The following is a 21,113-nucleotide window of genomic DNA, read 5'->3' as shown; positions in this document are numbered from 1 at the left end:
CCCCATCGCTGACGCGACGACAGATCATCCTCATCGCCGTCCATCAACCCTATCACGTCGGATCTTCGCGTCGACCTCTGACATGTAAGTGACTAGCTATCTCTCCTCTTGAATTCTCCTTTGTGCATAATACTGATAGTGTCAGATTTGGTTAGGGTTTAGGATATGTGTGATATGAGAAAGTTGTCAACAGATTTCGATTGAAAGAGAGTGTAATTCAGATTTAGTTAGGATTATGTGATATGAGAAAGTTGTCACCAGATTTGGATTCAAAGGAAATGTAATTTGGATTTTGTTAGGACATATTTTGGATTTTTTGTTTGCGAAAGGAAAACTGCCATTACTTAAACCGAGTTATTACAATTGAGTTGACAAATAACATCAACTTCCTCTGGCGCACAACACAACCAGACTGCCGTTTTAGGAAGAGATCTTCCCATTCGGGTTAGGGCATGACTTGCTCTATTCTGATCACGACCTGTAGTCACTGTTTCATGTGATCTAGTGCTAAGCATGTATTTAATGTCATTCACCATAGCAGCCACTGGGGATCTATCTGGCTCTTGGGCATTAATCATGCGTGCACCCATCATACAATCCGTCTCAACCACCAGCCGGTCTGTACTTCTATCCGACGCTAGTGATACCCCCTCCATAAGAGCTACCATTTCAGCTTCAAGTGCACTTGCACACCGCGGAATGAATCGACGGGATGATAAAGCAATGGCCCCTATGTGGTCTCTAAGGATCATACCGGCTCCTCCAGTGCCATCATCCTCCATCCACAGCCCATCAGTGTACAATTTCACTGGTCCCAACGGCGATGGTATCCATCGCACAGGTGTTTTTGGGTGCATCGTTCCATGTGACTTCTGTTTTACAGCATTTGAACAATAGACAACCACCGTCTTTTCCTTCTCCAGGTCAGCAGTTGGATGTTGCTAGATGCTCAAAAGCGTATCCATGTACCCACTTAGGAGGCGGCATGACACTTGTACCGGTGCTGGTTTGCCGTGATAGGACATATTTTGGATTTAGTTAGGGGGAATTTTGAATTGAGTTTGGAGTTATTTTGGATTTAGTTAGAAGATATTTGATATGTGAAGATGAATTTATCAGGGTGTGATTAGTCACAACATTTGAAGTGTTTTTTTTTTTGCGGAAACATTTGAAGTGTTTGTGGACGATTATAGTGATGAAGTTAAACAAATCTACATAGCTGAAAAAATATGTGATTTTGTGGTAGCAGTTAGCTGCTGCTGCAGATTCACGGTGGAGCCACTTGACAGGACAGGGGCACGTTCTACCGGCTGATCTCGACGGACCAGACTGCTCTAACCCAATCCAACGGCGGGGTGGCTGGTCCGACGGGTCGATAGGAAGGAGCCGGACCTAGTCGCTCCTCTGGGAAAATTCTCCACCTCCGCGCCCCTCCGCCGCCGGTCCGCCTCCGCCGCGTCATCCCGCCTCCTCGTCCCCTTCGTCCCGCCGCTCCCGCGACCGTTCCTCCCTGGCCCCGCCGCCGGGTACCCTGACCCCAATCCTCCCCGCATCGCGCTTCCTGGTCCCCACCCCGCCGGCGGCGCTACCGCGCTAGGTCACGCGCCGTCACCGCTCCTCTGTCACCCGCGGCGCCCCTCCTCTGCCATTCCTCCACCGGACGCCGCGCCTCTCTTGCCCAGGGCACGATGATGGCCTGGCGGATGCTGCGAAGAAAGGTACGGCTCCTCTTCCTTCTCTGAAATCTGTTGCATTTCCTGTTCCTAGAGCGCGCTGTTAAACATACACGATTTTCTGGCACGAACAAATACGGCTGGATCCCCCGCAGCACGGGACTAACAATTGGAGACATAATTTGCAGGATGTCCACACAGGCCTTGTGAATCTGGCCCTTCGCTTGGATCATGGTGGAACGAAGCATTTCGCCACTGGAACATTGGGAAAGCTACCACGTAAGTTCCATTAATATCGTACTGCAATTGCATAGATTCATTTTAACTCGTTAATTGTCCAACCATTGTTTTGCCAAGTAAATCCCTGCCCTAGCCTCTAGCAAGCATTGCTAGTACGGGCACTGTTTGCGTGCTAAGTTATCTTATCATGGCTTCGATATAGATAATTCTTCACCGCTGCTGTTATTTCTCGGAAAGTCACCTCCACCTCTGCCACAGTATCATCTCTATAGTTATGAGTTTGTGATGTTGCTTTGTTCCCTCTATACCATCCCGCTCCAAAGTTTGTTACAAGTACTGTCCTGCATGGGAAGGGCACATATGTGTAGCACCTCGCTTGGGATTTTGTCCTCGCCTTGCATGAACGGTTCAACCTGGAGGTCCTATGCCTTTGGCCAATGAGTGCTATATGGTAGTGTAGATCAATGTAAACTGAGAATGTGGTAGGTCTATATACTAAAGGGTGTCCCCCCCCCCCCCCCCCCCCCCGCACTGATGCTGCTTTTCCATGTGAGTGAGATGAAGATGTAAATGAATTTATGCATCAATAACGAAGAACTGTGAATCCACAATGGCCAATGGAAAATGAAATCTGTAGAATGTCCACTCAAATTGCACTTTAATCGTACTCCCTCCTCCATTTCTTTCTTACTTTGCATATAAGATTTGTTTGAAGTCAAACCACACAAAGTTTGATCAAATTTATAATAAAAAATATGAACATCTACAATACTATGGTTATGTATAGTATGAAAATTAATTTTATGATGCATCTAATGATTTTTATTCCATATTGTGAATGTTAATATTTCTTCCTATAAAGATGGTCAAACTTTACGAAGTTTGACTTCCAGACAAATTTTACGTGCAGACTAAAAAGAAACGGAGGGAGTACACACCCCAGTTTCTTCTCCTTTTCCTTTCACCCTTCTATATTATTTTTCTAATTTTTTAGATCCTATATCTTGTCCATGTTGTTCCTATTCCTGTGTATTCAAGTTGTGCATTCCAAGTGGGCCCATAGTGTCTGTACCGCCTATGTTATTATTTAAAAATGAATAGATTACAATGCAGGAAGAACCCCCTCAGCATATCTTAAGAAGCAGCGATACGCTCAGCTTTATTCCATCCGGGAAATGACAGATGAGGCTAAATCCACACCATAGGATTTGAACCTTCACGCTAACGCCACCGCTCACCTGTTGCAGGGCTATACGCGGTTCTTGGTTTATGATTTCTATTGGTTAGAGAAGAGTATTTCATATGTTACACGATGAACTTAATGGACTCAGACTCTAGCTTAGCATAGCGAATCTTCATGAAGTCCTTTTTGGTCACTTTCCTAAGAGCAAGTACTTTCTTCCTTATTGGATACCTCATAAGTCTATGTTTTACTGATTTGATCAGTATTTAATTCTCAATTGCAGAGTTTGTCCACGGCAATGGACTCCAAGGTGCTGCTAACTGTACGGTCTTTAAACAGTCCACTATCAGGTATGTCAATCTGCTCTCCTATTATTCAGGTGGCATCACTACTCTTGTCACATCGACATATTCAACAAACTATGGCACACACTCAGTGCATCAAATTGAATTTGAGTGTTATCTCACAAGGAATCTGCATCATATTTCTTTGGAAAAGCCAAGCTTGACACCATGTTAATTTCCTGCACCCCACTAAATGATCTTGCAACTTCTGCATGGAGTCATGTATTTACCTCTTATCTTATCTGACCTTGCTTGGGAAAGGCATTCACTAGGTTCTTTTACCATACTCTAATTCTACTGTATCTTTGTTTATCTCATCTTCTGGAACGACTGTTCAGATTTTTTAGTCATTAAATGTAGGTCTTGTTGTAGGTATGCTACTATCAGTACATTGTTATTTGATGCAGATTTTAGGATTTATATATTAGGTGACAATACTGTCTTCTTTATAGGAATTTTCATGCAGGTGTGTATATGTTGGCATGGCACCAGAAAAAGGAGGATGTTGTTGGGCTAAAAGCACCGAAAAGGGAGAAGCGAGTGAGAAAGGAAACTAGGAGTCAACCTCCTGTAGAAGCGCCATATGTAGCACCAAAACCAAAGCTGACCAAACCAGCGCCAGATAAAATTGTTGAAATTTTTGATGGGATGACATTGCGTGACCTATCTAAACGATCTGGTGCAACCATCAATGCGCTTCAAAGCATACTTGCAGATCTTGGCGAAAGGGTTGAATCAGAATTCGACTCTATTACCATCGATCTAGCTGAGCTAGTGGGTATGGTATGTATTTATATTTATAATCTTCCTTTTGTGACTTCTACGTTTCTGTATGCTACTCTGAAGCATATTCATATTAGTAACCAGTTGTACCAGGATAACTTTATTTGTTGTATATCATGTCATATGAGACTATAACTCATGGTGACAATGGCTATAAATTCACTCTGGATGTTGCATTTGACCTCATCTATCAAAATGATCTTGTTGCAAGGTGTGATATGGTGATGCTAAACAGTACTTATTCTTTATTTCTTCAAATTCTGCTATTTTATTAGTGCTCTCATTAAGCAAGTTCAAGCTGTCGATTATGAGAAGGGTGGATCCACTTGTGTTCACTGGTTGACTTCCATTTAGCAAGTGTAGTCGTGCATTGTGCCTTGGTTTGTCGTCTTTTCTCTATGCTTGTTTTGTGCCCAGGTTTTTTCTCCTTTCTGACCATATATTCACTAAAAATGGAATTTTTGCTTTTTTTTGGTGATATTATGTTGGAGCAAACTTACATGTTCAAATTTTACATACGCTGATGTTGTCATTAATTATATGTACTATTGTCCCCAGTTTACACCTAAGCTTTGTCATCGTGAAATATTTATGCAGCTTTAGGAAAGCTTCTATTTCTTATGATTCATGATATTAATCAATATCTTTCATCCTTCTTGCACAGGAACTTGGTGTTAATATCAGAAGAATGCACACAGGTGAAGGCACAGTTGAACCACGGCCTGCTGTTGTAACAGTTATGGGTCATGTTGATCATGGTAAAACATCGCTTCTGGATTCCCTGCGGCAAACATCTGTTGCTGCTAAAGAAGCTGGTGGGATCACTCAGCATATAGGTGCCTTTGTTGTTGAGATGCAATCTGGAGCCTCTCTTACATTTCTTGATACACCAGGGCATGCTGCATTTAGTGCTATGCGGGCTAGAGGTGCAGCTGTCACAGATATTGTAGTGCTTGTGGTTGCAGCAGATGATGGTGTGATGCCTCAAACACTTGAAGCTATGTCGCATGCAAAAGTAGCAAATGTTCCAATTGTAGTCGCCATAAACAAATGTGACAAATCTGGAGCTGACCCTGAGAGGGTCAGAATTCAGCTTGGTTCTGAAGGATTGCTTTTGGAGGATATGGGTGGTGATGTACAGGTTGTTGAAATTTCTGCATTATCGAAACTTGGTTTGGATAAATTGGAAGAGGCTTTGCTCCTTCAGGCCGAGATAATGGACCTGAAAGCCAGAACAGATGGGCCTGCTCAAGCTTTTGTGGTGGAGGCAAGGGTGGACAGGGGCAGGGGACCACTTGCAACAACTATAGTTAAGTCCGGCACATTAGTTAGTGGACAATACATTGTTGTGGGTGCAGAGTGGGGAAGAATTAGATCACTTAGAGACACGGCAGGGAAAGTAACAGAGTCCGCAAAACCCGCCATGCCTGTTGAGATTGAGGGGCTGAGGGGCCTCCCAATGGCTGGGGATGATGTAGTTGTTGTTGACTCCGAGGAAAGGGCAAGAATGCTTAGTCAAGGGCGGAAGAAGAAACAGGAGAAAGATAGGCTTCGGAAGATTGATGAAAACATGACAGAGGAGGCAGAAATTGGAGAAGAGACTCCTGAAAGAGTTGAGATGCCCATAATTGTCAAAGCTGATGTACAGGGCAGTGTTCAAGCAGTTACGGATGCCTTAAGAAGTCTTAATAGCCCACAGGTATTTCCTTGACCACATTGGATGCCTTATTTTTATTTTTGTAGTCTCACAAACTTGACTATACAAGCACTCAAGCAGTGCTGAATTCCTGATCGCTGACACTGCATTTTAGATCATACGTAGGTTTGTTCCAGTGGTTTGGTATGATATATGTTCTATTTACAGTATGCCGATATTTCTGTTAGATTCAGTCATGCCTATGGTACCTTCTTTGTAGGTGTTTGTGAATGTTATTCATGTTGGCGTCGGCCCAGTAAGTGAACATGACATTGATCTGGCACAAGCATGCCGAGCATGCATAGTTGGTTTCAACGTTCGCGATCCACCGAGTGCGATTACTCTAGGAGCAACACAAGCCAACATAAAGGTACCATGTTTATTATTGCTCTAGTGCCTGTACTGCTTTTGATTGAGTGTACACCTTTGGTAGAAATCAAGTTCTATGGTTTGGACATTGGTGGTGATTTTTTATGTCATATTTTAATGCTCAGTATAGGATGTAAATATGCCTTCTGGGACCTGGGTTACGTGCAAAGAGGGTAGATCTTACTTAAGATAACATTTTCTCTTTCTCTTGTTTCTGGTGTTTCTTTATATTGTGTAGGCACTAGGATATGTTATAGTGAATTTAGGAAGAGTAAACATAATTCAGCTCTTATGTGTGTGGAATTGAGGATATGGCCTACATCATATTGACCTCATTAAAATACTGGACTTGAAATATGATAAGAGAATCCTGATCTCAACCTCTGATCAATTTTGAATGTCATCCAGGAAGTCAGATTGCCCATATCTCTCGAATATTGCAGGGTATACTGCAATGGAGTACTCTTTTCACTTTTCTTGAGGCACCGTTTGTTTTGGTGGTTGATGTGAACCATATAAATTCGATTTTGTTCTCATATCGCTAGTTCTCAGTATCCTGAGTTAAGTCTGGTCCCATTCTATATGTTCCACAAGTACACAGCATATGTTCCCCAAAAGGAAAGTATTGATACATATTGTTAAGAGTCTAAATTCGCTGGTTGATTTTTTGAAGTCTTTTTTACTCCGAAACTGGAAAATGAGTTTAGCTGACTTGACCATGTCTACTCTTCAGATTTTGCTGCACAAGGTGATTTACCATCTCCTTGAGGAAATGGGAAGGCTGATTGTGGAGAAGGCACCAGGGACTGCTGAAACCCAAATTTCAGGGGAGGCTGAGGTTCTGAACATATTCGAGCTGAAAGGGCGTAGCAAGTCAAAAGGGCCAGACATCAAGATTGCTGGCTGCCGGATAACCGATGGGCGCTTTAGCAGAACTGGAACCATGAGACTGTTGAGAAGCGGAGACGTCGTCTTTGAGGGTCCGTGTTCTTCGCTGAAGCGAGAGAAGCAGGATGCTGACACGCTCGACAAGGGTACCGACTGTGGATTGGTGATTGAGGATTGCGACGAATACCAGGTCGGGGATACCATCCAGTGCTTGGAGCAGGTGATCAGGAAGCCCAAGTTCATATCGACACAAAGCGGTGCAGTCCGTATAGAGTGCTGATTGAGAATAATCGTTTGTCGCTGGCATGATCCCATTGCTGCGAATTCAGCCACTTGTTTGAACTGACCGAAATTTTGACGATGTAGCGAGATAAAAACTAGGCTGGCATACTTGCTATTTTGGCATCTGGCAGAGAGCTAGATGCAAGTTGCAACAACAACCAGCACCTTCTGATGTTACATGCCTAGAAAACAAAATCGTGATGCTTTGAGCGCTGATGCACTGTGTGACATTTGAGAGAGGAAACTGGAGTCGTATGTTCTTGCAGTTTTTGTAAGTTCTGCAGTCAATGTAGAGGGAAGGCTAATTACTACCCCCAAAATGATTCAAAAGGCACAGTTTAATACTCCCTCCTTCCCAAAATAAGTGTTTCAACCTTAGTACAACTTTGCATTAAAGTTAGTACAAAGTTGAGACACTTCTTTTGGACGGAGGGAGTATTATGTCGTTACTATATAGTCCTATTAACTATTCTTGGTTTGCACATCGGAAAGTAGGGGTTGTATTTCAGAAGCTAATATTTGACACAAAAATCGGTGTATCATGTTTGGTGTGATTATCACCTTGCCACACAAAAATCGGTGTATCATGTTTGGTGCGATTATCACCTTGCTATGCATTTTAACTGCTAGAATGTACCTTTACATATCATCGGAAAAAGCCTCTCATTGAATGTGTCTTAGAGCATCTCCAGCCGTGCCCCCAACAAGGCCCTCCAGGCGACTTTTTAGCCGCCGACGCCAAAAAACGGCCCAGTCGCGCCCCCAGGGGTCCATTTTTCGCCGGCTCGGGCCGAAATTGGCGCCGGTGGACCCAACCCGAACCCGGCGCGCTGGGGGGGGGGGGGGCGCTTGGGAGCGCCGGGCGAATATTTTTTGGCGCGAAAGCGTCGTGGGCCAGCCGCGTCAGTGACTCGACTCGCTTCTCGCTGCTTCGTCGTCCTCATCGCCTCGTTTCCCGTGGCGAATCAATGCCAAAGCTGCGCGCGCTGCCGCGCCGGTCAGCCTCCATTGATGCCTCACGGGCGGCGCAGTGAAGTCCGGGCGACGCGCGTCCCCTCACCCGTCACGCCTCCCGCCACGCGTAACGCGCCGGCCAAGCCTACCGCGCGGCGCCTCGGCCTATATAAGCCGAGAACCAGCGCGTCGGAGATGCGCACACACACTACACCGCCAACGCGCCCACTTCTCCCTCTTCCTCCTCTCGCCGTCTCCATCTCAGAAGGATGGCCGAGCGGCGAATGGTTTCGGGCGCCGCCACCTTCACGAGGACGAGGCTCGCCTCCTCTACGAGGCCGAGTACCCGGTGCCGGTGGCGTGCCGGTGCCACCACCACCCACCGGGGCGGCGCGCCGTGCGGAGATCGCACGCATCCGCGCGTCCCTGCCGCGGGCGGTGAGGGAAGGCCCGCGGTACACCCCTGACAGCCCGCTCTAGGAGCCCTATTTCCGCCGCCGACACGCCGAGCAGCTCGAGGCGACGAACGGCGTCATGCCCTCCGGCAGGCTCAACTCCGAGGGCCGGCGCCGGTGGTGGGGCGTACCCGGCCGCACGTTGGAGGCCGTCCTCGAGTACATCGAGGGTGGCAACACGCCGCGCCTCGAGTACCCCGCTCCCCCGACCTTCTCACGCCGCCGTGGGAGCTCCTGGACGCCGAGGCATATGGAGCGGCCCGTCGCGTCCTCCTCCTCGTCCGGCCGCTCGTCGGGCTCTCCCTGCCTTCGCCCTGTCAAGCCGGAGCCCCAGGACACGCCAGTCAGCGCGCACACCCGCAGCTGCTCCGGCGTCCGCATCGGTGACTCCACCCCCCCATCCGGCCGCTTCGTCCTCTTCGAGCCCAAGCCGGAGCCCAGCCTGCCCGCGGAGTACGAGGAGATAGTCCGGCGCGGCTTCTCCGATGAGGACGCCCTGCAGTGGGCGCGGGACGACTACCTCCGCGACGAGATGGTCCGGCAGCGCCGGGCCCTGGAGGATATCGAAGCCCGCAAGCGCGGGCGCGAGGATGAGCACGGTGTCGTCATCCTCGACAGCGACGACGAGGAGGACGCCCCTGATGTCTACTACACAACCTTCTTCTTGTAGACGTTGTTGGACCTGCAAGTGCACAGGTTTGTAGGACAGTAGCAAATTTCCCTCAAGTGGATGACCTAAGGTTTATCAATCCGTAGGAGGCGTAGGATGAAGATGGCCTCTCTCAAGCAACCCTGCAACCAAATAACAAAGAGTCTCTTGTGTCGCCAACACACTCAATACAATGGTAAATTGTATAGGTGCACAAGTTCGGCGAAGAGATGGTGAAATTGAGTTCACCGGATACGCGCTAATTTGGTGGAATCAAATTTGTCGTTCAAGACATCGGCCGACGACTTGGCGAGGTATGAAAGAATTCATGAGGCGACGTTTTGTTCGTGAGCACTATAAAAGAGATATGTACAACAAGTTGCAGCGGCTCTCTCAAGGTAATATGAGTGTTGATGAATATTACAAGGAGATGGAATTGCTTATGATACGTACAGGGACAACGGAGGATCCGGAGGCGACTATGGCTCGTTTCTTTAACGGGCTAAATATCGAGGTGCAGGATCGTGTTGAGATGGTGGTCTACTACAACATACAAGATCTTGTGCACCAAGCTGTGCGTGCGGAACAACAGATTAAGCGACGCCAAGTCAACATTGTTCCCACTACCACTTTGAACACATGGCGACGCTCGCAGTATAAGAGTGAGGATGTCGGTCCTAGCTCCAGGGCGACATCATCAAATCGCTCTCATGGTTCCGTGCAAAAGGATGCTTCAAAATCAGGACTGTCGATGGTTGATTCTAGTGCACAGTCGACTGGACGCACTAGTGACATAGAGTGTTTCAAGTGTGGAGGAAGGGGACATATGAAGCGTGAATGTCCTAATGAGAAAAGGGTGTTGCTCACGAGAGATGGCTATGCATCCGCTAGTGATGAAGAGGCAGTTTCTGACACTTCTGGTGAAAAATCTGAAGATGTTGAAGATGTGGTTGCGAGTTATGAAGCTGCTGAATCATATCCATCTTTGATGGTGCAACGGGTGCAAGAAGATCGCATTGAGGATAAGGGGCAGCGATGGAATATTTTTCAAACTCAATGCAAAATCAACAACACTAATTGTAAGTTGATCATAGATGGAGGAAGCTACACCAACGCAGTCAGTAAGGGATTGGTGGAAGCTTTGGGGTTACCTGCATGGAAGCACCCTCAACCACACCGTGTTGAGTGGTTATATCAGTCTGGCAAACTGAAAGTTACTCACAAGGTGCGTGTCCGTTTTTCTGTTGGCGACTATATCGATACAATTATCTGTGATGTGTTGCCAATGGATGCATGTCATTTGTTACTGGAGAGACCATGGCAATATGACCGTTGTGCCACACACGAAGGCCGGTCCAACACTTACTCCTTTTGGGATGCTGGAAGACGACGTGTGTTGCGGACTATGTTTGCGGGAGAAATCAAAATAGATACAAATGTTTCACTGGAAAAGAAGGTCATGAAGTTCAGCGCAAAACCGAGGACGGTTTTGTTTCAAGGAGGAGGGGATGATGCGTCCACTACTACATTAGCAAAAGTTGATCAAGCTAAATATTCTAATATGAAAATGATGGGCGCCATAGCACATGAGATTCCACCGGCACATGAGATTCCACCGGAAGATGATGTGAAACCCAACTTCAGAACGCCTCCACAGCAAATTCTTATTGGATCGGTCCTCATCAATTATTATCCAGAGTCCTTGGAAATAAATCCCAGTGCACGACCCAGGAACCTATCCGAAAAGCATCAGGTTACCAAGATGTAGCAAGTATATTTTATGCGTGCGGCCTTCTAGTATTTAGTTAAGAAAACGTGTCAGAGTTGATAAGTACTAGGACGTGCTAGTACAGAGTACTACTAGTTGTTAGGGGTTAAAGCATTTTTAAATAGGGAAAGACCTTGCCGATTAGGCAAGTAACAGAGTCCTGGTCGGTTAGTACTTAGAGCCTGCGCGCTCCTTAAATAAAAGGATACGGCCGTGTAACAAGATCAGATGGGTTTTTAGTCGTGAGTTACATAAAGCTACAGAAAACGTCCCATGTTGGGGGACATCAAATATCTTTGTTGCTGATCTGTGAGGATTTTGTTTCTGCTGTGCGTGGAGTTGATCTAATCTACTCGACGCTAGTTTTGATCTTACGGTCTTGCATCTTCGCTTGACCGAAATTTCTTATTGCCACTGCTAGTACCGTGAAAGGTCGGGCCGACGAATGACTCGCCATCTAGTCGAGTCTTTATCAATTCTGAAATAAACTGCTGGACCTGAGGAATTTTTCTATTAATTATCTGCAAAAATAATCAACCTAAAAGCACTCTTCAGTAAAAAATGGCAGCTAATCTCGTGAGCGCAAAAGTTTCTGTTTTTTACAGCAAGATCACATAAACTTCACCCAAGTCATCCCACAGGTTCTACTTGGCACTTTATTGAAACAAAAGCTATAAAACATGATTAATACAGTAGCATAATTATGTGGACACACAAAAACAGTAAGGATAAATATTAGGTTGTCTCCCAACAAGCGCTTTTCTTTAATGCCTTTCTAGCTAGGCATGATGATGACAATGATGCTCACATAAAAGATAAGAATTGAAACATAAAGGGAGCATCATGAAGCATATGACTAGCACATTTAAGCCTAACCCTCTTCCTATGCATAGGGATTTTGTGAGCAAACAACTTAGGGAAACAATAATCAACAAGCATAGGAAGGTAAAACAAGCATAACTTCAAGATTTTCAACACATAGAGAGGAAACTTGACATTATTGTAATTCCTACAAGCATAACTTCCTCCCTAATAATAATTTTCAGTAGCATCATAAATGAATTCAATAATATAACCAGCACCTAAAGCATTCTTTTCGTGATCTACTAGCATAGAAAATTTACTACTCTCCACATGAGCAAATTTCTTCTCATTCGGAATAGTGAGAGTATCATAAAAGACTTGAATACTAAAAATTGTTTCCACATTAAAAGAGTAATGTTCAGAAAAAGGGTAATCATAATCATGACAAGTTTTATAAATATAATCATCACCACTTTTTATAGCATAAGTTTCATCACAATAATCATCACAAGTAGCAACTTCGTTCTCATCATAATCAATTGAAACCTCTCCCAAGATAGTGGAATCATCACTAAATAAAGTTGACACTCTTCCAAATCCACTTTCATCAATATTATAAGATTCAACATACTCCAAAATAGTGGGATCACTACTTTCTAAAGTTGACACTCTTCCAAACCCACTTTCATCAATATAATCATCATAGGTACAAGGCATGCTATCATCATAACAACTTTGCATATCAAAACTTGGGATGCTAAAAATATCATCTTCATTAAACATAGCATCCCCAAGCTTGGGACAAACATTAATTTCAGCAAATATATTCTCAAATATTTCATCCTCATCAAACATAGCTTCCCCATGCTTGGGCCCTTTCATATCATAAGCATAATCACTCTCATCATTAAAAATATGGATAACACCAATAGTAAAGCAATTATCATCATCACAATGAGTAGTAGGAACAACATCATTTGGGAGGGATGCCTTTTTACCTTTGTTGCTCCTTCTTTTCTTTTTCTTCTTCACATTATGTGTGGGTTCAACCTTCCTTTTTGAGCTCCTTATTGACGAAATTGGTTGAATAGAAAGCTCCTCCTCGTTGCCTGATTCATCATAAGAAATAATAGGAGGATATTGGGAAGTCTCTTCCCTTTCATTAGTATTCTCATCATCTTCTATTTGCTTTATTTTCTTTAGGTAATTGGCAATATAAGGATTTTCAATGCAATTCTCCGCACAAAACATATAAATCTTTTCTAGATCAATATCAAGGAATTTCTTATGGGCAAATTCTGGAAGATCCTTAAGTAAACGTTTCAATTCTTCATAACCCAAAAGTAAACTAAGTTCATTGTAATGTGCAAGGAAGATCAAATCATCACGATTTTTGGACACGATTCGATCATGAAACAATTTGCATTGGAGATGTAAATGACCACGTTCATTGCAAAGTTCACAAATACGGCAAAGGAATTTTAAATTTTTAGCACTCACATCTAGAATTTCTTGCAACCATTTAGTTTCTACTAAATGCTTATGCCTCTTGCAATAAATATCTTCTCTATTAGGCGTGTTCATGCAAACATGCACTCCACAAAAGTTGACATGCTCATAAGAGATATTTTCATCATGACTAGAGCAATCATCATTAATACTATGGGTATTCAAGGAGTTCATACTAACAACATTGCAATCATGCTCATCATTCAAAGATTTAGTATCAAGCATTCTAATGCATTCTTCTTCTAGCACTTGAGCACAATTTTCCTTTCCATCAACTCACGAAAGATATTAAAAAGATGAAGCGTATGAGACAAACTCAATTCCATTTTTTTGTAGTTTGCTTTTATAAACTAAACTAGTGATAAAACAAGAAATTAAAAGACTTGATTGCAAGATCTAAAGATATACCTTCAAGCACTAACCTCCCCGGCAACGGCGTCAGAAAAGAGCTTGATGTCCACTACACAACCTTCTTCTTGTAGACGTTGTTGGGCCTACAAGTGCACATGTTTGTAGGATAGTAGCAAATTTCCCTCAAGTGGATGACCTAAGGTTTATCAATCCGTAGGAGGCGTAGGATGAAGATGGTCTATTTCAAGCAACCCTGCAACCAAATAACAAAGAGTCTCTTGTGTCCCCAACACATCCAATACAATGGTAAATTGTATAGGTGCACTAGTTCGACGAAGAGATGGTGATACAAGTGCAATATGGATGGTAGATAAAGGTATTTGTAATCTAAAGTTATAAAAACAGCAAGGTAACTAATGATAAAAGTGAGCGTAAACGGTATTGCAATGGTAGGAAACAAGGCCTAGGGTTCATACTTTCACTAGTGCAAGTTCTCTCAACAATAATAACATAGATAGATCATATAACAATCTCTCAACATGCAACAAAGAGTCACTCCAAAGACACTAATAGCGGAGAACAAACAAAGAGATTATGGTAGGGTATGAAACCACCTCAAAGTTATTCTTTCGGATCAATCTATTCAAGAGTTCGTACTAGAATAACACCTTAAAACACAAATCAACCAAAACCCTAATGTCACCTAGATACTCCATTGTCACCTCAAGTATCCGTGGGCATGATTATACGATATGCATCACACAATCTCAGATTCATCTATTCAACCAACACAAAGTACTTCAAAGAGTGTCCCAAAGTTTCTACCGGAGAGTCAAGAACGTGTCCAACCCCTATGCATAGGTTCATGTGCGGAACCCGCAAGTTGTCAGCAAAACATACATCAAGAGGCACATGATATCCCATTGTCACCACAGATAAGCACGGCAAGACATACATCAAGTGTTCTCATAAAGAGACTCAATCCGATAAGATAACTTCAAAGGGGAAAACTCAATTCATCACAAGAGAGTAGAGGGGGAGAAACATCATAAGATCCAACTACAATAGCAAAGCTCGGGACACATCAAGATCGTGCCATAGAGGGAACACGAGAGAGAACACGAGAGAGAGAGAGATCAAACACATAGCTACTAGTACATACCCTCAGCCCCGAGGGTGAACTACTCCCTCCTCGTCATGGAGAACGCCGGGATGATGAAGATGGCCACCGGTGAAGGATCCCCCCTCCGGCAGGGTGCCGGGAAGGGCTCCCGAGAGGTTTTTGGTGGCTACAGAGGCTTGCGGCAGTGGAACTCCCGATCTATCTTGATATTCGATGGTTTTAGGGTACGTAGGTTTATATAGACGAAAGAAGTCGGTCGGGAAGTGCTCGAGGGGTCCACGAGACAGGGGGCCACGCCCTGTAGGGGGGGGGGGGGTGCCCCCCTATCTCCTGGGCTCCTGAGGATCTTCTGACTTGATTTCCAAGCCTCCAGGATGATATTCTTCCAAATAATCACGATGCCGAAGTTTTCATTCCGTTTGGACTCCGTTTGATATTCCTTTTCTTCGAAATACTGAAACAGGCAATAAAACAGCAATATGGGCTGGGCCTCCGGTTAATAGGTAAGTCCCAAAAGTAATATAAAAGTGTATAATAAAGCCCATAATCATTCAAAACAGATAATAAAATAGCATGAATGCTTCATAAATTATAGATACGTTGGAGACGTATCAGCCCCCGGACCGTCCAACCCGCCGCGCCAACCGGGGGAGGGATGCAGCAGGGACGGCGGCGGCGGAGACGACGACGACGACGACGGCAGCGGCGGCGGTGTCGACTACACGCGGTTCTGCAGCCTCCTCGGCATGTAGAACTGCGAGGGCGGGCAGCGGGCGGCAGGGAGCGACTGGGCAGACGGCGAGGAGGGGCGATGGAGACGGCGAGTGGCGGCGCCTAGTAGTTTTTTTTTGTAAAATATGTTTAACTTTGAACGAACTCGCCGAAGTTTGTAATGAATTTGCGTCGTGTTTGTGCCGTGTTTAAAATTTTCAAAATAACATGGGCGCCGCGACTGGGGGGCATCACGCCCCCAGCGCACGGGTTAGCGCCGGTGCGCCCCCAGGGGGCGATTTTTAGCCCCTCCTGGGGGGCCAACGGCTGGAGATGCTCTTAGGCCCTGTTCAGCCACCCGCCACTCCACCACTCCGTTTCCGGAGCTGGAGTTAAAAAGCACGAAGCTGGGAAACGGATGCTTTGCAACTTCTCGTATTTTTAGGAGCTGGAGTGACTCCGAACGGGGCCTTATTCATGAAACTAATTAACCAAGGCAAGCATACCTTTTGAGTATAGTTCAAATATGCAATCCTCGATGAGGGGTATGAATAATTTACCCGCTTAGAGATACCATGGCTCGAGCATATACAAAACAATTAGTTCAACAAGTCACGAATATTCACAAACTCAACAAAGTATGAAAAATTGAAAAGAATAAAGATTAAAAATTGGCAGCAAACATGTTCGTGTCTTCTAACTGCGCACAAAATTGTAAGATCTCATATCTTTCATGGTGTCAAAACAATTGAGGTAGATGGCTGCTGCTGCTGATGAAGGCCACATACCGCTCATCGTTGCCTCTACGACATGGTAGAGTCAGAATTGATCATCATGTTCGAACATCCCAGGCCTTGCGCAAAGACAAGTCCTTGTTGCAAAGCAAGTGCTTAAGCAGAACCAGCGTCACGCACTACCTGGATCAGTGTTCCGCTGCGTCGCGGATCGCTGCACCAGTGTCAGTGGATCCTTTATCTGAATCACTCAGAAAAAGAGGCGTCAATGTTCATTTTTTGCGTACCTTGAGGTGATCAAGACCAGCCCTGTCGCTTGATGCCATCAGGCCTGGAATTGGCCCTGGCAGAATTCATGGCCAGTGTTTGAATAGCAAGTGTCCTTCACTCACAGGTTGACCGGGCACTTTCTGCTTAGAGATTGGTTGGTGGCAAAGTTTTTGGTAGAATTAGAATTAGAATAGCCAATGCAAGAAGATCTCACATTATTTGGGTAAAGATTGGTGGCAAGTTTTTGGTACAATTGCTACCTATCAAGTGGTGGATCTCGTGGCTTGCATCACCAGAACCTGCAATATTGATAGCTGAAATATGATAATTGCACCTTCTTGTAGAACAAGCTGGAGGATCTGAATCTTCAGCTTCAATTGTTACCTGAACATTCCTTCCCGCAGCTTCAGCCACAAGGTGCAAAGAACGAACACTAGTAGCTGACAGCGTGATTCAGCACAGAAATTACAGGTGTACATCAGTATTCATTCGTCCAGACCAACTAATGTTACCATAAACTAGGGGAACATTTGCCCTATGCCTGCCACTCGCACGGTCGGTTTCAAAATACAATCTCGGTAGCATGACTCTCTTCTCAGAAAGCCAACTTGTTTCTTCAGGCTTTGTGCACTAAGCATCAGTCAAATCATGGAGTTCAGACGCATGCAAATTTTCAGTGAGGCTCCACTGGAGAATCAAAAACAGAACCGCCAGAAGCTTCTTCGTTCAAAACAGCCCTGAATTTATTTTCAGTGGGATTGTGCATGGCTCCATGAAATCACTTGTCTAGATATCATAAAGGTATGGTATAATACAAGCGTTTCTTACTACAAGCACACAAAATGAGACATGCAAGAAAATGAAAGGGACCAACCCCACTTTTCAACATTCACATGTGAAGGGATCAGTCGAATCCAAGTCAGTGAGATGAACTATACTCGAAGCAGCGTGCCGGCAATATTTTTTGAAACAAAGCTGAGCACCTCTAGAAGCCCTCTTCTCCATCTGAAGCATCCTATGTTGCTCAACAAAAAATTAATCATTGTAATCACAAGATTCAACCTCCAGTTTAAGAGATTCTAGGACTCTCGCGTTCAGCACAAAGAATTGGGCAAAGCTAACTTGTGTTTTGATGCCCCGATATAATCCCATCACGCTATTGTCTTCAAACGGATGTCAAGAGTGAAGGAAATATGCCCTAGAGGCAATAATAAAGTTATTATTTATTTCCTTATTTCATGATAAATGTTTACTATTCATGCTAGAATTGTATTAACCGGAAACTTAGTACATGTGTGAATACATAGACAAACAAAGTGTCACTAGTATGCCTCTACTTGATTAGCTCGTTGAATCAAAGATGGTTAAGTTTCCTAGCCATAGACATGAGTTGTCATTTGATTAACGGGATCACATCATTAGAGAATGATGTGATTGACTTGACCCATTCCGTTAGCTTAGCACTTGATCGTTTAGTATGTTGCTATTGCTTTCTTCATGACTTATACATGTTCCTATGACTATGAGATTATGCAACTCCCGTTTACCGAAGGAACACTTTGTGTGCTACCAAACGTCACAACGTAACTGAGTGATGATAAAGGTGCTCTACAGGTGTCCCCGAAGGTACTTGTTGAGTTGGCGTATTTTGAGATTAGAATTTGTCACTCCGATTGTCGGAGATGTATCTCTGGGCCCTCTCGGTAATGCACATCACTATAAGCCTTGCAAGCAATGTGACTAATGAGTTAGTTGCGGGATGATGCATTACGAAATGAGTAAAGAGACTTGCCAGTAATGAGATTGAACTAGGTATTGAGATACCGACGATCGAATCTCGGGCAAGTAACATACCGATGACAAAGGGAACAACGTATGTTGTTATGCGGTTTGACCGATAAAGATCTTCGTAGAATATGTAGGAGCCAATATGAGCATCCAGGTTCCGCTATTGGTTATTGACCGGAGACGTGTCTCGGTCATGTCTACATAGTTCTCGAACCCGTAGGGTCCGCACGCTTAACATTCGGTGATGATTTATATTATGAGTTATGTGTTTTGATATACCGAAGGTAGTTTGGAGTCCCGGATGAGATCGGGGACATGACGAGAAGTCTCGAAATGGTCGAGATATAAAGATCGATATATTGGACGACCATATTCGGACATCGGAAAGGTTCCGAGTGATTCGGGTATTTATAGGAGTATCGAAAAGTTACGGGAATTCGCCGGGGAGTATATGGGCCTTATTGGGCTTTAAGAGCATCTCCAACAGGCGTGGCAAAACGCGCGCCCGCGCGGTAAAATCAGTTTTTCGCGCGCGCCGGTTGGTTCTGCGCGCTCCAGCGGTGGCGGGAAGTTAGCGCGCGCGGGAAGCGTTTGCGCGCGCGCGGTAGAAAGCGGCACGAGGCGCGCTAGATATGGCGCGCTGCTTCGCGCGCGCCTATAAAGTCCCGCGCTTCGCCACGCACACAGAACAGCCACGCGCCCTTCTCCTCGCAATCTCGCCGCTTCGCACTCCACCGCTTCGCCGCGTCGCCGCTTTCTGCGCCACCACCGCGCCACCATGCCGCCGGGCCGCCGGGGTGCTTCGGGCTTTCGCGGCGTCCGCGAGCGCCCCAACGGCTGGTACTCCGCCGAGATACGGGCCGGCGACATCCGGCTCGGCCTCGGGACGTTCCGGAGCGCGCGCGAGGCGGCCCGCGCGTACGACGCTGCGGCGTGGCGCTTGGACAGGCCCCGATCCCAGATGAATTTCCGGGACGTCTTCACGCGCGAGGAGACGCAGCGCCTCGCCCCTCCGCCGTGGCTGATCACGGACATGGACCGTGCCGACCACGCTCGGCGGCAGCGCCGTCTCCTCGTCGCCGAGGAGGATGAGCGAGCCATGGCGGAGTGGCGCCGTTGCCACCCAGAGGACGTCGACGCCGAGCATGCCTACTGGGCGGAGAGGACGGCAAGGCGCCGCTCGGAGCGGGCGGACCGGCGTCAGCGGAAGGCAGTGGCGAACGAGCAGTGCGACATCGTCTCCGCAGGTGGGAGGTCGTTCTTCACCTTGGACGATGAACGTTGGGACGACGTCTGGCTCTCAACCTCGGACGACACCGACGAGGATGACGATGGTGATGGCAGCGACTTAGAGTAGTTTTCTATCTATGTATGCCGTAGTAATTTCTATCTATCTATCTATGTATGTTGAACTATCTATCATCTATGCCGTAGTAGTTGCACCGATGTAAAATATCTATGTATCGCTTTTTTTATCTATGCAATTTTAATTAAAAAAATATTATAGAATGAGCGCAGGCGCTGCATTTTACTGCGCCTGCTGGAGCTGCACGCGCGTGCGGCTTTTCAGCGCGGCTGCTGGAGCAAACGCTGCGCGCCGCGCCAAACCAGGCGATGGGCGCGCGCCAAATCTGTTTTTACAGCGCGGCGTGTTGGGCGCCTGTTGGAGATGCTCTAAGGGAAAGAGAGAGAGGCAGGCCGCGCGCCCCCCAATGCCTAGTCCGAATTGGACTAGGGGGAGGGGCTGCGCCCCCTCCTTCCTTCTCTTCTCTTTTCTCTTTCCCTTACTCCTACTCCTACTACATGGAAGGGGGGGGGGAATCCTACTCCCGGTGGGAGTAGGACTCCCCAGGCTGCACCATAGAGAGGGCCGGCCCCTCCGCTCCTCTCCTCCTTTATATATTGAGGCTAGGGGCACACCATGACACACAAGTTGATCTATTGATCTATTCCATCCATGTGCGGTGCCCCCCTCCACCATATTCCACCTTGATAATATCATAGCGGTGCTTAGGCAAAGCCCTGCATCGGTAGCAACATCATCACCGTCACCACGCCGTCTGTTGACGAAACTCTCCCGTGAAGCTTTGCTAGATCGGAGTTCGCGGGACGTCATCGAGCTGAACGTGTGCTGAACTCGGAGATGCCGTACGTTCGGTACTTGGATCGGTCGGATCATGAAGACGTACGACTACATCAACCGCGTTGTGCTAATGCTTCTGCTTTCGGTCCACGAGGGTACGTGGACACACTCTTCCCCGCTCGTTGCTATGCATCACCATGATCTTGCGTGTGCGTAGGATTTTTTTTTTTTTTGAAATTTCTACGTTCCCCAACAAAGAGATCTAAGAAGACTCTGATATTTCTGACACCACAAATTTGGTTTTCCTGATTGAGCTCTCTGAAAATTGGCATGGAAAATAAAAAATTAACCACATGAAAACAACTGGTAGATCAATAGAACAGGTGAACCGTGACCACTAGTACGCTATGGGCTCTATAAATGAGGAATGTCACCTTGATATACAATTTCTCCAAG

The 21,113-nt window shown here is 45.8% G+C and overlaps 1 protein-coding gene across 2 annotated transcripts; it reads left to right on the top strand.

Annotated features, from left to right (window-relative positions):
• The first annotated feature begins 1,353 nt into the window (after positions 1-1,353).
• LOC123139809 (translation initiation factor IF-2) lies at positions 1,354-7,989 on the top strand. 2 transcript variants are annotated; one of them, XM_044559512.1, is made up of 7 exons: positions 1,354-1,718; positions 1,862-1,952; positions 3,380-3,446; positions 3,907-4,223; positions 4,888-5,922; positions 6,140-6,289; positions 7,022-7,989. In XM_044559512.1, exons 2-7 carry the CDS (start codon positions 1,905-1,907, stop codon positions 7,454-7,456), a joined length of 2,052 nt encoding a protein of 683 aa, XP_044415447.1. In that variant the 5' UTR covers positions 1,354-1,718; positions 1,862-1,904; the 3' UTR covers positions 7,457-7,989. The 2 variants fall into 2 exon arrangements, with proteins under 2 accessions (XP_044415447.1, XP_044415441.1); XM_044559506.1 differs by having other exon boundaries at positions 3,893-4,223.
• The last annotated feature ends 13,124 nt before the right edge of the window (positions 7,990-21,113 follow it).

The sequence above is a fragment of the Triticum aestivum genome, chromosome 1B (assembly GCF_018294505.1).
Source record: "Triticum aestivum cultivar Chinese Spring chromosome 1B, IWGSC CS RefSeq v2.1, whole genome shotgun sequence".
Lineage (NCBI taxonomy): Eukaryota > Viridiplantae > Streptophyta > Magnoliopsida > Poales > Poaceae > Triticum > Triticum aestivum.
Note: the sequence above shows the minus strand (reverse complement) of the source record. Positions and strands in the feature narration are given on the sequence as shown.